Source organism: Papio anubis, chromosome 1, assembly GCF_008728515.1.
Source record: "Papio anubis isolate 15944 chromosome 1, Panubis1.0, whole genome shotgun sequence".
Lineage (NCBI taxonomy): Eukaryota > Metazoa > Chordata > Mammalia > Primates > Cercopithecidae > Papio > Papio anubis.
In genome coordinates, this window is record NC_044976.1 from 169,320,549 (window position 1) to 169,346,262 (window position 25,714).

A 25,714-nucleotide genomic window follows, 5' to 3' on the forward strand; every position below is an offset into this window, starting at 1 on the left:
GCAAAGAGACTCCAAAGGCAATGGTGAAACATCTCCTGCCAGTAATAGGGCAGGTAGACATCCTCTACTTCCCAAGGTCATCCAGGGACCCAGGATAGAAGGGTAGCTCTGCCCTCCTCTGGGGCGCTGGCATTGTCTGCATGCTTAAAGCTGGGTGAGTGCATATCTAGGTTCTAGCTGCCAGCTGTATATTGAGTTTAGTAAGATGTCAGACTAAAAATGAAGTTACACAGACACGTAGACACACAGACACACAGACACACAGACACACACACACACACACACACACACACACACACACATGTTTTATAAATCCCGGGTGGCCTAGGCACACACAGAGATAGAAAAAAAAAGCAGAGAAAAGGGAAACAGTTGTCCATATGTGCTGTTTCATTCACCAGGTTGATTTTGTCCATCTTGCCTTCCACTTTTCATGATGGGGCATTTGCTGGGCTTTATTCTTTACTCCTTTTTGGTTCTTCGTCTTCTTTTCTTGATTCCCCTGTTTCAGTTCCTATTCCTTCTTCTTCCCTCACTGTCACTTCAGGAACCAGAGGTTTCCCCTCACCTTTGAGATAAGGCAGTTTTAGGATTTGACAGTTTTGCCACAAATCTCTGACCAGAAGTTAAAAGGATGCTTCAAGCACTCTGTTTCTACAATTTTACATCTCAGATAGCTCCTTGATGGCAGTGTGCACTTCCCAGCTCATCACTTTCCCCTTTTAGGTGTTTCCCATGATCCTGGCCCAGTGTCTGTCTTGCTCATCAGTAATTTTAGCATCCCTTTTGCCTATTTGCATTGATTCTCCCAGAACTGACCTTAGCCTATCCACAGATATCAAGGGGAAGCGAATCTCTTCTCACTGTCAATATTGGCCCACTGGTCAGCTACTTTCTGGTAACTCTCTCTTACCTCAAATTGCATCCGTTATATTTCTCCTTAGCCTAACTCCAGAATAGACAATTCTCCAGCCACTCCTTTTCTTTCTTTCTTTTTTTCCACTTTGTTTTTATACTCTTTATTTCTTGAGAAGTCAGGTAAACCTCCATTTGATGATTCACCTGCCACTGCAGGGTCTTCGTCAAAAGTCTAATTTTGCAATTCAATATTTTGGAAAGAGAATTCTGTGTTCTTTGTTTTTAGAGTTGATTACTATTAAATAGACATCCTTCAGTGAAGTCACAGTTTCAATATTGTGGAAATACTTAGGGAGTGAGTCTGCAAATAACCAAGTCATCATTCTAATCTATGAAGCTTGAAAGATACATTTAGCAAATTGTGTCTAGCATAACCCAGGGACATTGAATATTTCAAAAACATTTTAAAAGATAATTAAGGATATCAAGCAAGATGAATCAAATTCTCAAAATGGTTAGCTGGTATAAAACTCTATGTCCTCTAGAGGCTTTTCGATGTTCACTGAGATATTATCTCATCTATTTGGATAATGGTAACACTCTTACCTCAAATCAGCATCAGTTATATTTCTCCTTAGCTCAACTCCAAATAAATCATCCAAACAAATATTTGTCATAATGCAGTAAAAAGAAAAAAAACAAGGGATTTAAGGTAAAAAGTAAATTTTCTGCTAGTTGGGTAAATTACTTTACCTTGCTCGACCTTGATTTATTGTCTATAAAATAGGAATAGTAACATCTCTTTCTATCTAATAGTGCTGTTCTGGAATCAAAAAACGGATATCTATTAGAGATGTGAATACTGTATGGGCTTTTTCTCTTCTTACACTACACTTAGCTGTGCACATGCCATCTCTGGATCAAACCATAGTCATATTAACTGCGGAATATGTGGCTGACTGATCACAGCACCTAACCCAGTGCCCTTTTTGCAGAATAGCCTGAATAAATACTTTTTATAAATAATGAACAAATCTCCATTTTAGATAATTTTGCCTGATTTAATTTTAACTCTTGTTTTATATAATATGCTAAGTTTATAACCTGATAAACTCATGTTTTGGAAGTAGATGCATATTAAATCTTAAATATATGATGTATTGCATCACAGATCTCAAATGATTCTAGCAGGAGCTTTGGAACTGGAATGGCTCTTCAGAACTGACCCAGTTGAGGCAAGGGGGCTAGATCTTTGGACTGTGATCTGACCACTTATTGATTACAGGCCGCTATCAAAGAAGAGATGTAAACCTGGTGAGGCAGCATTCGCAAGCCAAAGGCGATTCCTAGAATACACTAATCACTGAGCTGTTAGCAGCCAAAATTCCCGGATGCTAGGAGGTAGAGCACCTCAATTCTAAAGGGAGATTGTGTACTGCAATATATAATACCATCCATCCTTCGTATCTTCTAGATATTATTGCTTTATATAGCAAGTTCAGATCCATCTGGAAATAGCTGTTGTTGGGTTCTGGAAGAACTCTTTTTCTGGGGAAGTCTTATGAGAGGTCAGTGGAATGAAGTGCTTCACCGGCACCACCACTGTGTTTACTCTTGAGGCCACAACTGTTACTCATTATGTTTATCTTCTATTCCCCACTCTAGTTTCCTGTCACACTCAGCCAGCTCCCCTGCCTCCTTCTTCTTCTTAGGAAGAAGCATGATTTTACTTTGCGTCCTCCGCACTTGGAAAGCCCCTCAAATGGGAACTCTGCCCCAGTCTAACATTACCTGCCACTGGGTAGTAAGTTGGTCTAATTCTACATTAAATGAGCAAGCCCCTTTGACCCTTTCCCAATGCTGTGTTCTTTGACCTACATGTATCAGTAATATTTTGGCTTCCACTTTAATCTTTTAATTTTATTTGTCAAATAATGAGAACCTGGGTAGGAAGAAGGACATTACTCCATGGGAGACAATCCAAGACCACTCTTCTTCCATAAGGAATTAGGCTACTGTAAATGTTTGCTAATGGTGTTGGTGATATCTAATGAGGCAAACACCTCTTCCAATTCTTCTTTCTAGCTGTAGACTGATCTGATTTTCAATGCAGTGGGCTTGGTCCTATCAGTGTTTAATCCTAACTCCACATGGGAAGAATGTCTTACCACCTCTTGAGTGATACACTGTTCCTATGTGTTCTCAAAGCTTCACAGAATGTTCAGGGAGTTTGCCCTCTTAGTGTTTGTCATACATTTTATTGCTGTCTCCTCTCCCTCAGACTCTGGACTTGCATCAAAGTACAATATGAGTGTCAGGCATCAGCCATAATTAAAGTATTATTTCTGCTAGCTCTGTCCTACTGTTTGTAGGCCAAATTTGTGCATCACAAAACTTTCTCCTCATAGGATGAATTATTTCATAGGTAGCTATGTGGTCCTTTAGGGAAATTGGCCCTGTGAGTTCATGCCTCTACTTTTTCTGGTATGTACTAAATTCCCACCTCCTGCCTGAATCCCAGGTAACCACAGGTATGTCTTCTAGAGCTGTACATTATATTTTCTTAGAATTCTGACTAATACTTGATGATTGGTCCATTTTAACCTCAAAGCATCTATGTCTGTATGGGATGTAGCCCTAAATTGAGTCAAAGCAAATGAATGGAAAATACATGTTGCGTGGCCAACTTGATTTCACAAAGTTTTTTTACCCGTTGTAAAATTTTCCATCCCTTATTCTTTTCCTGCTTCTTGGCCCTCACCTCCCTTTTTCTTGTTGTTTTTGGCATTTCGTCTCCCAAACTGTGCCCGAAATAAGCTTTTCACATATTGTTCTCATCTATAGCTTATATCTTCTTTTCCAGTCAGCTCTATCTCGAAGAACATCACAGGGTTAGAGAGATAACCTCTAATATGGGAACTGAGTAAGACCGCTTTGTGACAGAGAAATTGCCCTGTTTTTTTTTTTTTTTCTTTTTTTTTTTTTTTTTTCAGGATGGATCTATATCTCTTTAGAGATGAAATAAGGAACTGTTACTTTTTGAAAGAAATTTAAATTTATATCAGTGTCTTTATATTCAACGAATAAAATTTCCTAGAGACTCTAACAAATAATTCCCACATCTCAATGGCTTTTATGATCACTCATAAAAATGCCAATGTGAGATGCATGGCCTTTCTGGGTAATTCCTTCATGTGCCTTTCCAATGTCAAGTTCTTTTGCTCCCAGCAGTGCTCCTTCTAGAAGGAAGAGGGTGGAGAAGAGAGAACAATTAGGTCTTATTGCGAGGCCTAGAACTGGTGGCTATCCTATCTGCTCACATTTCACCAAATAGAACTCAGTTTTATGGCCTTAATAATTCAAGGTAAAACATCAGGTTACAATTTGAGATAATACAGCAAATTTAAGGTAAAAGAGCTAATGGAAAATAAACATCCAGTCAAATATTAACTGTATAGTAACTTCCATAGAATTTTCTATGTTTGCCATCTACTTTAACAAGGACTGGGAAATGTAGTCTTCCTGGTGCCAGGGAGACTGGTGAACAGATAGTCTCTACCACATCTCCTAAAACAAACAAAAAGAATAATTTTTGGACAATAACTATAGCTAAAGTAAAAAGATATGGACGTGAGCAAAGTAATATCAGTAATTAGTAGACCTACTTATTCCAGCTCTTTTGGGCCCCAATAATACCAGAGCTTATATTTATTTGTGAGTTACAGAGAATGCAATTCATCCAGTGATCAAGAAGTTCACAAAATAATTTGGTATACTTTGAATTCAATCTACTCTGTTGTGTACCTCTTACTTCTCTGAAGCAATAAACTTCCTCCAGGACAGAACAAACTACTCTCTCCTCTGAGCTCTCATAACACATTTTTCCTATCTGTCAAGGGAAGGTTGAGATAAACCCCAAGAATTCCACAAGAACAGAAGGAGAAGGGGCAGGATGTTCATGGTTCGTTAGCTTTATGGCATCCCATGAAGAGGCGGGTATAGCTTGCCCTCACTGCTCCCCTATACCTCCCCTTGTTTTTTTTAATAGGATCTTTGGAAGGGAGTAGACAGCACCCAGCTGATTTGGTGACAGCAGAGAGAGGGCTTTCAGGAGGAGAAAAACTTGATGTGATGTGATGCCCAGGGAGGTTGCATACAGTGCTGAGAAGCAAAGTGTCTCCCACTATGGGGAGGAAGAGCCACCAGTCCCATTTGACTTTTTCCCGGGGACCTGAAGAGAGCCCCTAGGCAGATCATCTATCAGACAATCTTATTTGTCTCTCCTTTATGCCTCTTTTATAATGCTTATAGCCTATTTTACTACAATCCATTTGCATCCTTCTTCCCAAGAGCATAGTGAGCTTATTTTTACCCTGTTATTTATCATTTCAGTGGCTCTATCTCCTACTGAGGCTTATGGTACATGGCAGGTGTCATTATTGATGAATATGTTAATTTATCGATTAATGATTAGACTCTTTTCCAGACTACTTTATCACTTCTTACTACCCCCATAGAAAGTATAAATTGTAATCAATCTAGTCAAAATTATGCCAAAGAAACGTTCTAGGAAGTTTCTTGTCTAGCTCTTCCTATGGGAACATGTTCTACCTATTACCTCTTCATAGTGGGTCATTTGTCTCATTAACTGATGGATTTAAGAAAAAAGCACTAGACTAGGAGTACAATCTGTTTTTATAGCTAATTCATGCTGAGGGTTACAAGGCAGAGGATACAGAATGTGTTGACCTTACTGACTTAAACCAAGCCTACTGAAGTTTTTCACTTTCTAGATTTGACTAGAATGGCAGTATATAGTTTAGTGGGATGGGGGAATATCTGAAATTTACATCATTCTGATTATTTTTCTCTATGTAAAAATAAAGGATAAAACATCTTCACTCATTTTGAGGAGTTAAGGCAAAGATGATTGAACTAAAAAAATGTGCCGAAAGAGTGACTGGCTACCTTAAATCTTCAGCCCTAATTTTCTTTCTGTTGACAAGAAGTGAACACTACAATCGTTCCATCAGTCACATAGACCCATTTCCCACAGGAGGAGGCAGAATACCTGCCCCAATGTTGATTTCATCACAGGCCTCCATGCTGTCTAGTGTTATGGATCCCCATGATGGTTTTCTTTGTGTTTTACAGGTTTTTTTTTTTTTTTTTTTTTTTTTTTGCTCATCTCCTGGCCTGAATCCTAGATTTTGGTTTTGTTTCCTTTCTGTAAAATGTGCTTTGACCTTAGAGCTATTACTTGCTGCAATTCTTTTGAGTTTCTTGATCCTTGTTTTTTGTTCTCAGCCTGGATGGTATCTTGCAAGCCTCTGCTTTTGTCCAAGTTAAAAGGGAGCTTTGAGAGAAAACATGTGGAATGTTTCATATACATGGTAATTGGAATAAACCATTATCGACTGAAAATACTGCATAATTTATTTTGCATGTGGAAACTCTTGAAAGTGTATGTCTTAATCTTCCTCCAGTGCTACCATATTTTATTTCCAAATAGTTTAATGAGCATTTGTAATAGAAAGACCTCATTGACAATATGTTAAAACAAAGGACATTGCTGTAATTTTGGGAGCTCAGTCCAATCACCTCAGATGTATCCTATATTGCTCTCAATTGATTATTCATCGAAGCAAATTGCTCACCAAGTATTGCCTATTTGCCCTGTCCTTCCCATTGCCTTGATTACTGCCCTATTTCAGGCTCAGATTCCCCTTTGCTTGGCTACAAAAACAGCTTCATATTTGGGTTTGTTTCCTCAGTTATGTCTTCTTTTGCAAGTGTCTTTCATAGTAAATCTAGAATTACCCTTTTTAAAACACAAATAAATCATCTCCCTTCCATGAAGAATCATGAGGTAATGGGGGGTCTTTGGAAAGACACAAACTGAGGTTCACATCTTAGATCTGCCATTCACTAGTCATATGTTGTTAGATATTTTTTTCGCGCTTGTTTCTGCATTTGTGGATCAATAAAACGAGTTTAACAATATTTACCTCAAAGAAGTTTAATGTGGATTAAACAGGTAACACATGCATCCAGCACAGTGCCTGCCCCATAGTAGACATTCAGAAACAATTATGACTTTATTCTTTTGCTTAAAATGTCAGTGGTTGCCTATCCTGTAAAAGATAAAAATTCACTCTTTTTGGAGTAGACTATATAATTCTCTCTGAATCTTTCCTAAACTACCTTTTTAGCTTTCCCTCTTATACTTTCTCTTTCCCTATATATTCCAGCCAAACTAAATAAATCACTATTGTTGAACGCAGTATTTTTTCCCCTGATTTCCTGACTTTTTCAGACTATTCCCTGTATCTGAAATGCTCTTACCTTCTTTCTCCCCTGGTTGGGTTATATTTGTTCTTCAAGATCCACCCTAATGTCCCTTCCCTGTAAAAAAAAGAGAAAAAAAAGGGCAAAACAAACCAGCTACTATTATGACAAGTAAAAGTAAAAATGCAAGTTAAATGTAAAACAAAAGCAAATCCCGTACTTTTCCTGGATGAACAAAGCCAATGTCTATTATAATGTATTATATAAATAACTTTTTTGCTAAAAAAAGTCTTCCAGGAAGTCTTAGAGTTTTTATTTGGGAAGTGCAGAGGCTGGTTTTTCCTTCATTCGAGTGATATAGACAGTGTTCACTTGAAATGCTCCCTAAAATATTTGAAGTGGTCATACTCAGCTAGGTGGCTCCTAGCTGACATCTGATTCTGCTTATGAGTTTAACAGGAGAGGAAGGGAAAAGGATGTAATCATTAAATTCTAAAGCATAATAAACATGACCAACAAAGTTTTCTAAATTAAAACAATTTGCTTACAATACACTGTTTCTTCTTATTTAAATAAATCAGCTCCCTAATCCTGCAAGCTTGACTCCTTTCTCAATCATCAAGTGTACCATATAGATCTTCCCTAAATGGGGGCAATATTCCAAACTAAGGCATGGTTCACATAGGTTTCTAAATTTGGTTCTTTTGGACTTAGATTGACATCCCTAGCCTAATCTACTATCAGTTATGGAAGTTATGGAAGTTTTACAGTAAATTTATATAGCCAGCTCTAAATTACAGCAAAATCCTTTTTTGGCTTAAAATTTCAATTTGAGAAGGTAAAATATTATAAGTATATCAGTTCAGTCATTCACATTATCAAATGAGATACATTAAGATGCTTCACCAATGCTTTTTCCTTTTTCTTTTCTCTTTTATTCTTCTCCCTCCCTCCCTTCCCCCGTCTTCCCCTCCTCTCTCCCTCCGTCTTCCCATCTCCCTTTTCCTTTCCCTTTCTCCCTCTCTCTTTCTTTTTGTGCTGTTTTCATATTCAAAGTAAAGGAGCCACTGAGGAGTACATACCAAGTCAAATATTGACTGTAGAGAAACATTCATAGAGGTTTTGTGTTTTGTCTCTATTTTTTGTAGGAAGGTTTCATTTAGTTTAGGCATGTGGTAAGATACAAAATTTTGCTATTGGGATGATACAGCTTTAGCTTCAAGATACTGTTCTCAACAAAAAGGATAGAGTTATTTCTGTAGCTGACTGGTAATTTTTGTTCTAAAGATGTTTTCATCCTAGTCTTGAAAAAATTCTATAGCTATATAAAATAATTTATATTGATGGCATTTCAAACAACGTTTTACTATATTTTTTCCCTCACAAATTTTATAGTTTTTTTATTTTCAACAATAGATTGTCAAAGATTACTACTAGTATCACATACAGCTCATGTTTGCACACAGAAACAAAGAAACTTGAACTTCCATGTAAGCTAAATGGGTAAATATGTAATTTTTATGAGATACCATTACCCACATTTTCATCTTCATAGATTCGTAGCTTTCTGGACTAGGCATATTGGAAAGTACTGCAAAATAAGCTTGAGAAAAGTAAATTTTAAAAATATTTTTGGCTTTTAGCCATGCATATTGTTTATTGCCATTGCTTTAGTATTACAACAGAACATAGCCTGTGAACTGAAAATCAGATTGTTCAGTTGGATCAAATTTTTTAAATAGTAGATATCATTAACTCTAATTGTATTCTGTGAATGAGCTAATGAAACAGTGACATCATAACAAAAAGTGACAACAGGGCAGGTGTGGAGGCTCATGACTGTAATCCCAGCACGTTGGGAGGCAGGTGGATCACTTGAGATCAGGAGTTTGAGACCAGCCTGGCCAACATGGTGAAACTCCGTCTCTACTAAAAATACAAAAATTAGCCAGGTGTGGTGGTGGGCGCCGGTAGTCCCAGCTACTTGGGAGGCTGAGACAGGAGAATCACTTGAACCTGGAAGGTGGAGGTTGCAGTAAGCCGAGATCACACTATTGCACTCCAGCCTGGGGTACAGAGTGAGACTCCATCTCCAAACAAACAAACAAACAAAAAAGTGACAATAAAAATAAAATTATCTTTTCAAGTATTTTATATTATTTTGAATCTATGCAACCAGGATGACTTTTTTTGTTTTTTGTTTTTGTCAAAATGAAGAAGCTGCTTGTTTTGATCTTCTGTCCAAAATCGGTTTTTGGCATTTTGTCAAGAGAAGAACCAGCAGCATTTATTGTATGACTGGTGAGTGTGTTAGACAGTTGCACTGCTTGCTCCTCACAGTCTTGAAGGCCTGGACTGTAATTAACGTGACAGTCCTTGGAAGCTACTTGGGAAGCTGAGGCAGCGGTATCACTTGATCCCAGGAGGTTGAGGCTGCAGGGAGCCATGTTTCATGCCATTGTACTCCAGCCTAGGCAAACTTGTCTCAAAAACCCAAACCAAAACAAAACACAAAACAAACAAAACGTTGAAGAATTACTTTAACTTTGAAAAGTGGAATGGGTTAGGAAAGGGCATTTTTGAGAGTAGAGCGTAATCGAAGTGAAGGCTTGGAATTATATAAGATAAGATGTATAATCCAGTGTGACTTCAAGGTAGGAAGGATACCCAGAGTTGAGTAATGAGAGTTATATCATGAAGGTTACACGGTGGGGGCGGGGAGCGGGGAAGGGAAAGGGGGGGGTTCTGAAGCCCAGAGGGAGATGTTTGTACTTCATTTTATATGTCATGGGAAATGACGTGGCCAAATCTGTGTTTCAGAAGATGATGTTTGTAGTTGTTCAGAGGATAGATTAAAGAAAAGAGACTGGGAAGACAAAGAACATGTCATGTGAATTGGCAAACCATGAGAGCTTGTACTAGGACAGGGGTAATAAAAAAGAGCGAGCGATATGCCAACCGCAGACACTGATTGTAGAAGAATGATTGACAGAATCTGGTGATGGAATGAGTTGAGAGAGAGATAACTGATGATGATGATGCTTATTATCTTTATTATTATTATCACTGGATTCCCAAGTTTCTCTTACAATATGACCTGATAAAGCAGGAATAAAGCATAAAATAGAAACAATTTAAACTCTGTCCCATGAAAACTCAAGAATAATTCTGTTTGTACTTGATCTGCATATTGCCCCTTACCATTGCTGTGTGCCTGATGACTGGGCCAGTCCATAGTGAGGTTATCCATACATTAACCATATTTCATTATGATATGTGAGTGACTGATTATTGAGTAAAATATAAAGCACAGGTGAGCGGGGAGATGAGAGCTGTACAGGCTATTCAGGAATATGCATCATCTTGATGATTTTTCTGCTTTCTGTAGGTGAGCCCTACTTTGGAGTCTTTTTTCCTGCTTAGGTGACACTTAGGACTGTTGCAGACTTTAGTGATTGAAGAAATGCCTTCTGGTCAGTGGGTGGCAGTGTTACATAGAGGAAGGAGAATAGGTTGTAGTCGGAAGACTTCCGGACAATCCCGGGCCGTGTGACTCACCTTCAGAATCAGCTGGAACTTTCTTTTAAGTATAGATTCCCATATCCTACCCTTTGGAGATTTGGTTTAGTCATTCTGGTATGGGACCCCAAAGCAGGGATATGTATGTATTTTTTTTTAACATTCTAGATAATTTTGAGAGTTACCTAAAGTTATGAACTAGTGACTTAATCTCTTTCTGAGTCTCAGCTTTTAGGATTGCTATGAATGTTAAATGAGAAAATATGTCTAAATTTTATGAACTTTAACTCACAATAAAATATATGCTATTAATTAGATTACTTCTTGAAATAACTTTTCTATCCCTTTTTAAAAGACTTCAATTTCTTATTGAACATGAGATCATATTATATTTGTTTGATTTTGTGCCTTGTGATAGCAGAGAGAAAAATGATGAATTCTGTCTAAACTAATATGTAAAATATATCCACTAGATAATAGTTTTAGATATTAAAGGGATGGTAGAAAGAAGAATCTTATTTGAATTATGTATTTATTTTCAAAATCTGAGGAATAAATGCAAATTTTTAAAAGTAGCAAGGACTTGTAAACAGAAATTGTTTCTATATATTTTAATACAAAATCCACATTTATTATTAGCACCAATGATTTAACTTACAAATATATTCTGACTCCCTGGTTTTAAGACCAATAGCTTAAGTTAAACACACCCTTCATCTCTTCCAAAGTCAAAAACAATAAAACAACAAAATAACACCTACGAGCAATAGTAGCAATGGCGATTTGAAAACACATACATTAAGTTAATGGGACTTCAATAGCTCAGTACAAACTATATAATAATATGTAGCATAGATGTCAGTTGACCTTGATTCTTACAGTCTGTTGTAATCAGTTTCATAGCCTTTAGTCACAGTTTCTGTGTAACTAGAGTTACCTCGCCTTCTCAGTTCTGAGGGGCTTTGTAATACAGAGCTCCACTGTTTTTTATGACAGTACCACAGTATCTTCTTCCTTCTACGGTCTCCCTGTTTTTGTCTTGCTTCTGCTTCTTCAAATCTGTGCCTGGACAACTTTCATGTTAATCCATTCTGAGTCATTTGTTCTTCTTGGCCTGTCAAGACACCCAAAAAAGGCCAAGTTGTTCACCCAGGGAGCCATACTGGCACATTCCTTCTGCACTTGATACTATCTTTTAATTCCCTTCAACCAGGGACCAGTCACTTTAGGCTATTAGCCTGCAGGTCATTTAGAAGATTTAAGTAAATATCTGATTTGAGGAACCTGGGATAAGAGTCCTTTTCCATAAGAGTATATATAACTTTTTGTGCTTCATCAAAACATGTGGGGGTTGGTGCTTTAATCTTCTTGGCTGTAGATTCTCGAGTGCGGAAGTCAATATTGATCTAAAAAAGAAAACCTTGTTAGTTAATATATACTTCTTATTTATGGCAAATTTTATGATGTTACTGTGTTTTTTGAATCTCCTCAGAAAGTGATTTTAAGGCCTCATTTAAATCAACTCAAATATCTCTTAAATGCCTTTCCAAAGTCAGCTCTATGCTAGATGTGAAGGAGATAAGAAATATTACAAAAATGTCTTTGTTCCAAATTTCCTCATAGTATAGTTGGGAGAGGCAAAAGAAGCAGACATGAAAAATTTAAGTATCCACGTAAGATGATCCATATGTCACAAAGAGTGATATGGGCATTTAAGATTTACAGGAGGAGAAGGCTCTTTTTGTTGCTATTTTCTGCTTAGACCAAGAATATTTATCTGGTACTACTGTTAATTGGAAATACTTTTGTTGCTGCAATTGTATACATTATGCAAATCTGCATTTTCTTATCCAAAATGAGAGCACTCATTAAGGACTCCCTGACATGCAGTTCTGGTCAGTAACAATACCCTTAACCCTTCCCTCACCCTCCTCATGGCAGCTGGTTTTGTAAAATCAATCTCTTCATTCTACTGTGCTGAAACCTTCACCAATACAGAAAATTAGATTCTCATTGCACTGAACTATATTTATATACCTAAGTATGTAGAAGTAAAATTATATACCCCCAAAAGATTTTATCTTGTTGTATATATTAAATGTTATTTCTGCATGTAGGGTCTTTTACGGAGAAACTGAAGATGATAAGCTTAACACTCACTTGTTTAGCAGCATCTGAATGCACAAATACTTTATATATCTCTTCTGCTTTGCAGGGCAAAAGATCAGACTCTGTTTTCTTATAGTCTTCACAAGCCAGCCAGAACTCAATATTCTCCTCACTGAATTCAGACTTTAGGAAACTTCCAAAGACTTTTTGACCAGCTAAAAAGAAAGGGTGGGGGTGCGGGGCGGGTGGGAAGATAATTCATTTAAATAAACAAACAAATGAATACTTTGAAGAAGAAATTTGTAAGAAAAATACAATTGCATTCTATTCATACAAAGGTAAGAGACAGCTACTGCTGAAATAGCTATATTATAGATTGTAGAGATGAGAAGGCATTTGAAATTTCTTCATTCGTAGAAGAGGAATCTGGGGCCAGACAAACTCGTTCACAGTCACACTGCTACTTAATGGTGGCTACCAAACTATGTTTTGCTTCTATCTGCTGTTCGAATTGAAATTCTGCTCCCCTAAATATAAAACCATCTTTTATATATGCCAAATCTTAGCCAGAGTAGAGAGTATTTTAGGGAAGCAAATACTGACAAAAGGCATTAACATCATATTAATAATTAGCAAATAGAATTTCCCCGTCTAATTTATATTAGCCAGAAAATAGGCCTATATATGATCTGTAGGCCTGATGTACTATGTTTGCTAGCGTTTACTGAGACTTTTATATTGTACCATTTATGATCCATATCTATACCATTTATTTGTTTAGCTGAATTATAAACAAAGTCAGCTGAGCCAGAGTGAACACGTTGATTCCCAAGTAAAGCTCCTTAGGGTGTCTGTGGGGAGGAAAGAATAATCTCACTCTTTAGAGATAGAGACCACACTGCTCATCTGCACCTCTGAAAAAGGTCCTAATCTGAGTAGAATTGTTATGCCCAAGACAAGGGGAAGGCAAGCTGATTTCATTCTTTACCTTCTCTCATCTGAAAATCTCCACAAGACTATTTGTGCTTAAAAATCCTTCTATCATGTTTATGTCAAAACAACTATCATATTATAATAATGCAATTATTTATGTTATGTATCTCAACCACCTTCAAGGCAGTAAGAGACTATCTTTGATTTTGAATCCTTGGTACCCCTACAATGTCCTCTACATAAGAGTGAGATGAATGATGAATGTATGAAAGATAATTTAATTAATTGAATGAATGAATCATACTTGTTACATCTAAGTGTAGAAAAATACGTTCTTTAGGCAGATTTCAAAATGGCAATGTACATGTTAAAATATTTAGCTTACTTTTAAAAACTTTACATATCAGGATCACAGCACAGTGTTTAATTTTATCTCCATAATGATCTATGAAAATACCTAATTTTCTTGGCAAATTTGTCTAAAAGGAGTTGGTACAATTGAGTGCGAAGTCAGCATTATTAAGAGGCATACTAGGCTGAAGTTATCAGTAACTACAGACAAACTAGAATACAACTTTTTGCATACTATCCTACCCAGAATACTATATTTAGTGAAGCCATTCCATTTTTTAGAGTATTGCACTGAACCCGGAAACATTCAATAGTTATACTTACTTTGGTTGGCAAGAAGTTTTTCCAGAGACAGAGACCATTGCATTACTTCAGCAGCAGAAAGTCTGCAGGGGACAAAAATGTACGTACATTAAGTCGTTTTTAAAAATGTAAGCACACATGAAATAAGAATGGCTGTTACACTTTGATAACTTCACAAACTAAAACTGTAGTTCTAATAATTATGTTAAAATTTATTCACAAAATGCAAAACATCCCTTAGAGTTACTATAGTTATGAAAAAAAACCTACCAATAAAGTTTGAAAAAAATCCAAATAGATAAAGTCCCATATGTGTGTGCACACATTTGTATTCAATTTACATTGGTACTGATACAGTCTCACTTTATTTGGCATGTTACTTAAAAAATATGAAGTCTACTGTGTGCAGTATTTATCCCTTGCTGGGATATAGAGATGATGCATAGGCGTCTCTTGAAAATGATAATGATAGTTTACTGTATTAGTGTACTTACATGTCCTTGGACTTGGAAGATTTCATTCCGGATTCCAGATGTGGGATCATAGATCTCAGGTATGCTTTCATATCCATTCCACTGCAAAAGACATAAAAGTGAATATTCATGTTTCTTCAGAATTCATTTTATTTGTAAAAAGACATAGAATAAATTTATCTAAGGAATAAAACAATACTAAAAATGGTTGATATAACATTTTGCTATATTCGAATAGAGCCCATTTTTATGAGTCCATGTACAGAAAAGCTCCTACCCAATTTAATGCCATATCAAGATTTATTTTTTTAATACAGCTTAATATTACTTACTACTCACAACAGACAATTAACTCCTCTGATCTGGCTAAACTAAATGCTCACATTCTCTTCCATTCATTCTCAATCCTTCTGCCATTAAAGATAACCTGTTAAAATTCACAAAGTGAGATTCTGAACAAACTTACAAAGTCTTTGGCCTCCTTTTTTGCATTTTGTCGTCTAGAAGTGAATGAGCGGTTCCTTTCAATTCCTTTGGGTTAGCAGAGAAGAACATTCCTGGCATTTTGTCTAACTTTGGAGTGGAGATGGCTGCTGCGCGCATGGTGCTCTGAGCAAATATGCGCGCGTCAACGACTCTGCTGCTTTATATAGTAGAATGCAGACAGGCACTTGCTGTTTGAAGGAGTGTGTTTATCAAGTGATGTTACCACAGACACTGGAAGTTCCCCCTTTCTTGGTGTGCTGTGACGTGTATCTTGAAAAAAAAAAAAAGCATACAGTGATGTCTTGTGGTTGAAACTTAACCAAACGAGAACAGGTCACTTGATTAGAAAGAAAGGAAATTAAACATACAGAGGTACACACACATATGTCACATGTCTAAAGCATTAACAGCATCAGTCTTTGGTTCTGGAGGATATTTGTTTATTTTAAAAGTTGCATGTTTCAATAAACTGTTTCATTTGGCGTATTAATTTATCACATAGAAACTCACATAGAAATTCATCACATAGAGTTGTATCTTACTCGATGCTTTGGATAGTCCTTGACTATAAAATTCATCTGATCAAAATATTTTAAGAGTTCTTTTTTTTTTCCTCAGGAAGCAGTGCAAAGTAAACAAATAATTTTTGTTTAATTATTTTTGCACATACCTAAAAGGAGGGAAAGTTATGAGAGGCTATCTTCACGTTTTCCCACTCCAATTCTCATCCCTTATTTCCATGGCAGGAAATTTCCATGTTAGTATTTTCCAAGGCATGTGCTAGACATCGACTGGCAATACATAAGGTGATTTTAAGGGGTACATGGCTTTTAATATTATTTTCATGTTAAGAATATAACTAGTATATCAAACTTTGATTTTTGCATATTTTGCATATTAGGAAAAAAATAAAGTTTAATTAAAACAAATCATAAATAAATATTTAATTGTATACAAATATGACATAATTTGTAAACATACTGATACTAAGTTTGCAGTATCAGAGGAAAAACTGTTCAAGGTAAAATAAAAGTCTATTTGGATAGACCAATGATATGTACTTCTTAGGTAATGATCTTTCACATTTTGACAGTACCTCTGGAGATAACAGTTTTAGCTTTAATAGAGATTAAAGTTTAAAAGACAAACAAAACTCAAGGAACTAGATGACTAATCACGTATAAGGATAGAGAAGTTTGTAAATATAGCTTTCCAGAGTTTATATAATGAGTGTGGCTTATTTCTTAAGAGTACCTTAAGCCTCCTTGGATTTTACCCCTGAAAGGACAACACTTTGCTTTGAAAGGACAAAAGAGCCTTTACTTAAAGAAGCTTCTGATGGTATCAGGTAACGCTGATAAAAGGGAGGGGAGTATTAACTTTTCTATTCTGGTTCTATCATCAGGATAAAGAATATTTGAAGAAAACACATTTACAGTATTATAAAATTCACTTATACACAGCCATCAACTTCACTATAATGAGCTCATTATATCGTATGTAAGAAGCATCATTTTATGTTGGGAAGAAAACATGAGGCATTAAGAAAGATAACTAGTGAGATGAGCTGGCCACTTTGGAAGTGACCCGAATGAAACCGGCGAAGCTCAAAGACTGATGACATAAAGGCATTTGTTTGTATACTTCCTGTGGTTCAGTCCATACTTAATTTCCTGTTAAAATCTTCAACGTTGCTCATGTTTGTTGATCTAGTATCCTCTCACTCCTCTAGCTAATTGTGAGTAAATTATGTTAGAGTAAAATGATTTAAAAATTATTTTTGACAGCCCAGTATTATTATCATCCAAATATACTGACAGTTTCCAAAGAACAAGAGCAGCAGCAAAAGTTATGGGGCCAAGTAAGTTTGGGAAATGTTGGGCTCCTGACTTGTTAAAGAACTAAATCCTCTTTAGATAGGGAAAATAATTTTTTGAAATAATGTTTTTTTGACACCATGTTAAGAAACTGTGGTCTGAGATCAAAATAAGTTTTGCTTGTAGCGTATTTAGGAACTGTTTTGATGCTCCCAACATTTTGCTACCCCTACCCCAATATAGATTTTGAAGCGCAAGCATTTACAAGTGCATGCTTCCACACTTGAACAGAAATATAAACTCTTGAAAGAGGGAGTCCTTTCAAAATTCCTGTATGACAATTGGCTGATAAGGTCACCTTAGTCATGCAGTAATGCAGCTGCTTTCTCAGAGGCTGTTTGCTAATCCATGCAAAGTCTGTATGTTCCAGAACAAGGCAAATTTGGTCAAGTTGTATCAGCAAGTGCTGACGAGCTCATGGCAGGGCATTGAAAGTTCCCTATTAATTTTAAAGAGAGTGCCACTATCTGGCCCCTCTTTGTAAAATTCACTAAGAAAAGATAAACTGTCAAATCATAACTTTATTGAATCAATGACTTTGGTTGAAATAGTAGAGGATTTCAAAAACATCAGTAGAAGAAACAGTGGGTCTCACAAACAATCTGGATTTCAGTTTTCCCTCTTTGAAACTGTGCTAAAACGTCTAGGTTGGAGTTTCTAGGAAAAAGAACACTTCATATAGTCTTAGTGTTATCTTTTTTTAAAAAAAGAAAAATTAATGGACTTCATTTTTAGGGAAGTTTTAGGTTTATGGTAAAATTGAGTGGAAAGTACAGAGTTCCCACATACTCCCCACCTTTCACCTTGCCTCCAGCTCCACCACCAGCACCATCCCTCATTAGTGGGAAATATTTGTTACAATTGATGAACCTACAGCGACACAGCATTATCATCTAAAATCTATAGTTTACATTAGAGTTCGCTCTTGATGCTGTACATTCCATGAGTTTGACAAATGTATCATAATATGTATCCATCATTATAGTACCATACAAAATACTTTTCCTTCCCTAAAAATCCCAGTGCTATATTTTAAAATACCTAGGAGATTAGTTCAGTAAGACATTTCAGATTATGGCTGTTGATATTGATAGGAAAAATAAGGAAAATTTTAATCTTTGCTGAACTGATTTGAATTGAAACATTTGGTTTCAATTACTCCAATTACTGGAATACTAATAGGGAGTGCTTTGCTTAAGCCTGATGTTTTTCGAACTTTTAAAATGTTGCTAAAATCTTGTTGTGGATATTAGAGTTGCGAGACAAGGGGTAATGATGAATGTAATATTCTACTTTAAAATAAAAATGTATTTATACTGGAAAAGTCAGTGACATGGAAAGATAGCTTGATCCATTGAAACAAAATGTTTTGATTCAGCAAACTTTAATTGCATCCCTACAGTGTATCACACATAAGGTACTTCAGATACAAAGATGAATGAATCTCTGTCTTAAGGGGTCCACTGTGTAGTAGGGCTGACAAATATTTGTGAAAGGTGCCATCAGAGAGGAATGTACAGAGGAAAGAACACAGAGGAGTAATTAGCTCTGGAAATATGGGAAGGGAAGTCAAGTACTGCTGTCTTTACTATAAAATCAACATGTATCTATTCTTTGCTTGTTTCTGCATTTATATTTAGTATCCCTTGGAAAGTTCAAATGGCTGCAATGGAGAAACTGGTCTCTAGCAAGAGACCAGTTTTATGTTGAAGAATCATGGAAAAATGGATCCCATATGTACTCACAAAGCTTTGCAAACTTTCACAAGGACACTGAATGACTTTGTTGAATTAGCATAACCACTCAGAGCTTCCTGTCTTCAAGGTTTATAGGTAAGAGTACTAAAAGTGTTTCAGCTAAATTTCATAGAGTTTATTTGAAAATTTGAAAAAGTTGCAACAAAAGTGAGTTTAGAAGGATTTTTCTCTATGCGTGTATAGAGGGTTGGTGAAAACTTTATATCATGTATGAATGAAAAGATTAAACATTTTAGACTTGCTTATGATTTTGTTATGAAGAAATATGATGGGTTTTAATAAGAGCAAATATCTGAAACACACTGAACTTCAATGATCTCAGTAAGTGCAACTGAGCAAGATAAGAATCTAGTTTCTTTTTCTCACTCTGCTCTAGTCTTTCAGTCAACACTGACTGCCTCCTTTCTATAATATGAGAATTTACAAGAAAATAGAATATGGGACCTTCAGTGAACTGAGCTTATGTGATTCAATAAGCCTCATTCACCCTAAATCTAATTTTACCAGTTAAGTTCTCGATAATAGGCCCATGTTCCAAGACATTCTTGAAAGCACTGAGGAAATCTTTGGATAATATTATCTCTGGTATATTTATTCCACATTGGATTTATTTTCATTTAATGTCACACTATCACTTATAATCCTTTCAACAAGAGAGAGTAGTTATGTCTGACTCTAGACCATGCTTTGCAAATAAAATTTCCTAAGTACGGAAGCAGGTGCCTTATTCCCAAACCCAAAATAAATGGAGAACTATGCTAAATGAATGCTAACACATTATTTGGAGTGGGGATAGAATGTTCTATTATATAACAATGACATAAATGCAAAAAAATAATGGAAGTGCTCAAATATCTGCATGTAGAGGATTTGTAATGGAAGGTGATAATAGTTTGGATCTATGTTCTCTCTAAATTTCATGTTGAACTGTAATTCCCAGTGTTTGAGATGGGGCCTGGTGGGAGGTGATTGGATCCTGGGGGAGAATCCCTCATAGCTTGGTGCTGTCTTCACAATGGTGAGTAAGTTCCCTCGAGATCTGATTGTTTAAAAGAGTGTGGCCCCTGTCCCCCACAATTATCTCTCTTGCTCCCATTCCTGCCATGTGAGACACCTGTTCCCCCTTCATCTTCTGCCATGATTGGAAACTTCCTGAGGCCTCCCCAGAAGCAGATGCTAGCTCTATGCTTCCTGTACAAGCTACAGAACCATGAGCCAATGAAACCACTTTTCTTTACATAAATTACTTAGTCTTAGGTATTTCTTTATAGCAATGCAAGAATGGCCTAGTACAGAAAATTGGTACTGAGGAGGGGGGAACTGCTATAAAGTTACTTGAAAATGTGGAAGCAGCTTTGGAACTGGGTAACAAGCAGAGGTTGGAAGAGTATGGAGAGCTCAGAAGAAGACAAGAAGATGATGGAAAGTTTGGAATTTATTACAGACTGGTTAAATGGTCATGATCAAAATGCTGATAGTGATATAGACAATAAAGTCCAGGCTGAGGAGATCTCACATGGCAATGAGGATCTTATTGGGAACTGGAGTGAAGGTCATGCATGTTACGCCTTAGCAAAGAGCCTGGTTGCAGTGTGCCCCTGCCCTAGGGACCTGTGGTAGTTTGAACTTCAGATTGATGATTTAGAGTATCTGGCAGAAGAAATTTCTAAGCAGCAAAGTGTTCAAGATGGGACCTGGCTGCTTCTAACAACCTACACTTATATGTAAAAGCAAAGAAATGACTTAAAGTTGGAAGTTCTATTTAAAAGGGAAGCAGAGAAAAAAAGGTTGGAAAATTTCCAGCCTAGCCATGTGACAGAGAATGAAAAAGCTTTTGGGGGAGAGGAATTCAAGCAGGCTGTGGAGCAACCACTTACTAGAGATACTTGGAAAAGGGAGCCAAGTGCTAATATCCCAGACAATGAGAGAAAGGCCTCAAAGGCATTTCGAGGCCTTCAGGGCAGTCCCTCCCATCACAGGCCTAGAGGCCTAGGAGAATGGTTTTGTGAGCTTGGCCCAGGGCTCCACTGCTAGGTACAGCCTCAGGACACTGCTATCTGCATCCTGGTAGCTCTGGCTCCAGTCTCAGCTCAAAGGGTCTCAGATACAGCTGGGACTGCTGCCTCAGAAGATGCAAGCTATAAAACTTGGCAGCTTCCATGTGTTGTTAAGCTTGTAGGTACACAGAGTGCAAGAGTGAATGAGGCTTGGCAGCCTCCACCTAGATTTCAGAGGATGTGCAAGAAAGCCTGAGTAGCCAGGCAGAAGCCTGCTTCAGGGGCAGAGTCCTCACAGAGAACCTCTACTAGGGCAATGTGGAGAGAAAATGTGGCTTTGGAGCCCCCACACAGAGTCCCCACTGGGGCACTGACTGGTGGAGCTGTGAGGAGGGGTCCACCATCCTCCAGATCCCAGAATGGTAGAGCCACTGGCAGCTTGTACCTTGTGCCTGGAAAAGCCACAGGCTCTCAGTTCCAACGTTTGTACGGTGCAGCTACTTGGACTGCACTGTACAAATCCACAGGGCATTGGGAGTCTACCCCTTGCTCCATTGTGCCTTCCGTGTCGGACATGGAGTCAAAGGAGATAATTTTGGAGCTTTAAGATTGAAAGACTGCCCTGCTGGATTCTAGACTTTCATGGAGCATGTAGCCCCCCTTTTTTTTTTGTCTGATTTTTCCCTTTTGGAATGAGAATTTTTAACTAATGCTTGTACCCCCATTGTGTCTTAGAAGTAAGTAACTTATTTTTTATTTTATAGGCTCATAGAGAGAAGGGACTTGCCTTGTCTCGGATGAGACTTTGGACTTTGAATTTCTGAGTTAATGCTGAAATGAGTTAAGACTTTGGGGGACTGTTGGGAAGGCATGATTGTATTTTGCAATGTGAGAAGAAACTGAGGTTTGAGGGGCAAGGGGCAGAATTGATATAGTTTGGATATGTGTCCCCTCTAAATCTCTTGTTGAATTGTAATCTCCAATGTTGGAGGTGGGACCTGGTAGGAGGTGATTGGCTCATGGGAGAGGATCTTCATGATGGTGAGTGAGTTCTCTCGAGATCTGGTTGTTTAAAAGAGTGCAGCACCTCCCTCCCCACAACTCTCTCTCTCTTGCCCTCCTCCTACCATGTGAGACACTTGCTCCCCCTTCACCTCCTGCCATGACTGGAAGCTTCCTGAGGCCTACCCAGAAGCAGATGCCAGTGCTATGCTTCCTGGATAGCCTGCAGAACCATGAGCCAATTAAGTTTCTTTTTTAAAAATTAAATTACTCAGTACCAGGTATTTCTTTATAGCAATGCAAGAATGGCCTAATACAGAGGCATATTTTAAATGTTAGAGAGCAACTTCAATAAATGACTGTTAACTTTCCAAGTTTCTAATAACAGTATTCCAGTGATTTCATTTGCTTTTGCTCTTACAAAACACTGAGGTGGCTAACAATGGAGACTTATTTGCTTTGCTTTTCCTCATTAATTATATAAATTTCTTAGAAAAATCTCTCAAGGTTTCCTGACATGTCTGTTCTTTCCAAAACCATGCCAGTTATTGCTCACAAATACATTAACTCCACTTTCTTCATGTCCTTTCTAATGCTTTGTTTTTATGTCCATTTACATATATGTGTATATATAAAGTATATACATTTATATAATATGTGTATATAATATATATACCTATACATTTTATTATTATTATTTTACTAAATATTGGTGTTAGACTTGCTGGACATTTGTTTCTAGTAATAATCTTCCTACTTGAGAAAGTAGCTTTAAGTCAACAGATAGTGGCCATGCTTAGCAGTATTCTACTATTATTGTGAGTACAAGTGGTCTGCAGTGTTCCACTGTTTTCTGTGCCTGTTCTGTATTTTTTATTAACCTTTATCTGCCATCTTATTTTTCTTCTATTTTAAAAAATAAATGAAAGGCTTCGAGTCTGTTGAATCCCAGTGACATGTTCATCTTGCTGCTTAGAAATCTCACATTTCAAAGGACTGTGAGTCAATTCTCACAGCGATACCTTTTCCTGCTGTGTGAGTTTGATCAAATCAGCTAACTTTTTTCAGTTTTCTTTGTGTAGAATTCAAAGGCGATCATCAGCAACTTGCAGCTATGGTAGTGGCATGGGAAGGTCTCCTTTTGAAATTCTACACTGATCAAAACTAGTCCCAGAGAAATTAAGATTTAGACAGAATTTGTCATAGCTAGGATGTTTTCCATTTTTCTTATGATGTTAGAGCTCTTTGCCTAGACTTCTTCCTAAAATTTAGTAAATTTGGCAATCCATCTATTCCAAATGTGGGGCCCCTCCTACCACTGTAACTCTGTATTCACTGGGCCAGTCTTCCAGATTGCTTCTTTCCCTATCAATATTTACTCGTCTTGGATTTCCTTTTTTATTTAGTTAGTTGATTTCTGTAAATTCCAACCCCAATTTAATTTTCCTGCTTTTTCTTAGATGCTCATAGCTGGATATCGATCCTCCCAACTGCAGATCTCATCCAGCTCCCTCCTGTTGCGGAGGCACATTGAGTTGTCTGTTGTTTTATATAGGATTTTCATAGTTGCAAGTGTCAGCAGCCCCTTATTGACTATTAAGTAGCTTAGGTAAATAGGAAGATAACTGGAATACCCTCGGGTACCTTAAGTAATAAAAGGAAAGGTTGAACAACTAACCCCTCAAAGATCAGCTAAGACCGAACTAGGGGTAGGGGACTTAGAATGCTTGTAAATTGTGAATTTGCTGTAGACCAGAGTCAGCTACAAATTGTGGAAACGTGACTATTAGCAACTTGTGAAGCTTGTATTTTGCACTTCTAAAGGCAGCAGAATCCTGAAGTGTAAACAATTTCTTCTTATCCATGTTTTTTCCTCCTATGTGTTTTGTCTTGCCTATTTTTTTATTGTGTTATGAAAACAGAAAACGAGGGCAATATATTTGGTAGGAACTCAAAGATAGAACAAACTCATAATCTTGTTTTATGTTTTGTTTCAGATGCAATGGAAGATCAGAAAGTATACATTTATGAACTGCCGTAAACTGAAGATCGGGTAACTTTTGTCTTCCCTTTGTAGTTAGTCACTGCAACGTTTTAAGTTCTACTTCATCTTAATTTGATGTTTTTTATTTGTGACTTTGTGGCTCATCCCCTTATTGATTCTCTTAAGACCAGGCTCTTAGTTGCAACAGGAAGATCTTAAAGTACCAAAAACAGTGTATAGAAATATTAAGAGGCCTGGTTTGTGTGGGAGTTTGTTCCGTTTTTCTAGCCTGGAGTTTCTTTTCTCACATTTTGCTTAGGCAAGGTTGAGGCATCTCTGTTGCCCCATGTGAAAGAGTGAGCAGTTCAGACAAAGTGTGGCGATTAGTAATGCTTGCACTAAATGAGGGCAGGAGGTTGATGTGTGCTCGAAAGCGGGGAAGTGAGGACAGAATGGGATAAGGTTGGGAAATGTCATGGTGGGGCTGAGAATGTCCAGGACAATCATTGAAACTGATCTGTCCCTCTCCTGACTTCATTCTTCACTGTAGAACAGCCGTTGGTTGAGTCTCAACAAGACTGAAACCACTTCAGAATAAAGTAGTTGTGTCAGGAATTATGTGACCCTCTTTAATCCTGGAAATCACATTCTTTAACCTTCTAGATGGTCACATTTCATAATTTATCTTTCATATTTTTAGATGAATCATTATATACCATTCATGGAAAATTAAAAGCTGCTGAGAAGACCTAAAAATTATCAGTCCATTAGGATTTTCCCCCTTTATACAGAATTTCCCCTGATTTGGGGCAGTTTCCAAGACAGTAGAATAATACCAAAGAAAATGTCACGATTTCACTTCTCTTTTATGAGAAAATTTGTGTATTTTACACAAAAGACCACTTTGGAAGTAATCATGAAACAGATTTAAAACATTGAGTCTTTCTTTCTCTTTGTCTCTCTCTCTGCCTTTTTCTCTCTCTCTTCTTTTGGCAGAAACCATACCCACACTCAAATCAAATATCAGTTGATCTAGAGTAGGAAGGCCTGGGAAGCTGTGGATAGCTCTAAAACCATTTGATTGCACAACTGCTATGAGATGAGGGTATGACAAAGGTGTTTGTAATCTCATAGAAAGTTGAATAAAAGTACCCATGATTACACCAAATTAAAGTCTATTTTAGCCATGCCTAATCCAATATGACACTTGATATTAACCAATGATTAAAACTATGCCCAGCACTATATAGTAAGGAGGACATTATCCAGGTTTTTTTCTTTCTCAGAAACACTGTTCAGCCTCCTCTTTCTACTTCTTTAATATGCCTTTTCTGCCAAAACCCTTGTATTTTTCTACCTGAACTATTTTTCTTCTTTTCCCTTCCTTCCTTCCCTCCCCTTCCTTCCCTCCCTCCCTTTCTTCCTTCTTTCCCTCCTTCCCTTCTTCCCTCCTTCCTTCCTTCTTTCCTCTTCCTCCCTCCCTCCTTCCTCTTTCTCCCTCCTTCCTTCCTTCCCCCTCCCCTCTCCTTCCCCCTCCCCTCTCCTTCCTTCCTTCCTTCCTTCCTTCCTTCCTTCCTTCCTTCCTTCCTTTCTTCCCTCCCTCCCTCCCTCCCTGCCTTCCTCCTCCCTTCCCCTCTCTTCCCTTCCCTTCCCTTCCTTCTCTTCCCTTCCTTCTGCCGCTCTCCCTCTCTCTCTTTCTTTCCTTTCCTAGACAATTTCTCTATGAAACCTTTACGTTTGTTAACAGTTTACCTTTGTGAAATTAGATGAAAAAATA

The 25,714-nt window shown here is 37.3% G+C and overlaps 1 protein-coding gene and 1 long non-coding RNA gene across 2 annotated transcripts in view; one reads left to right on the forward strand and one right to left on the reverse strand.

Annotated features, from left to right (window-relative positions):
- Positions 1-10,529: 10,529 nt before the first annotated feature.
- Positions 10,530-15,498, reverse strand: RGS1 (regulator of G protein signaling 1). Its single transcript, XM_003893378.5, has 5 exons — positions 15,301-15,498; positions 14,856-14,936; positions 14,383-14,444; positions 12,826-12,989; positions 10,530-12,071 (listed from the first exon to the last, which is right to left on the reverse strand). The coding sequence occupies exons 1-5, from the start codon at positions 15,435-15,437 to the stop codon at positions 11,886-11,888; spliced, it is 630 nt and encodes a 209-aa protein (XP_003893427.1). The 5' UTR covers positions 15,438-15,498; the 3' UTR covers positions 10,530-11,885.
- A 6,730-nt stretch (positions 15,499-22,228) lies between these two features.
- Positions 22,229-25,714, forward strand: part of LOC110741629 — a 32,259-nt gene continuing 28,773 nt past the window's right edge. The window contains exon 1 of the long non-coding RNA XR_002518171.2: positions 22,229-24,006. This is a non-coding gene — a long non-coding RNA (uncharacterized LOC110741629). The remainder of the gene's footprint in view (positions 24,007-25,714) is intronic.

Excerpts from the sequence above, each read along its gene's own strand:
- RGS1 (XM_003893378.5), bottom strand. The coding sequence starts at position 15,437 with ATGCGCGCAGCAGCCATCTCCACTCCAAAGTTAGACAAAATGCCAGGA. Across the intron at positions 14,445-14,855 it reads TCTTCCAAGTCCAAGGACAT|ACTTTCTGCTGCTGAAGTAA; the intron begins GTAAGTACACTA and ends TGTCCCCTGCAG. Across the intron at positions 12,072-12,825 it reads ATTCAGATGCTGCTAAACAA|ATCAATATTGACTTCCGCAC; the intron begins GTGAGTGTTAAG and ends TTTCTTTTTTAG.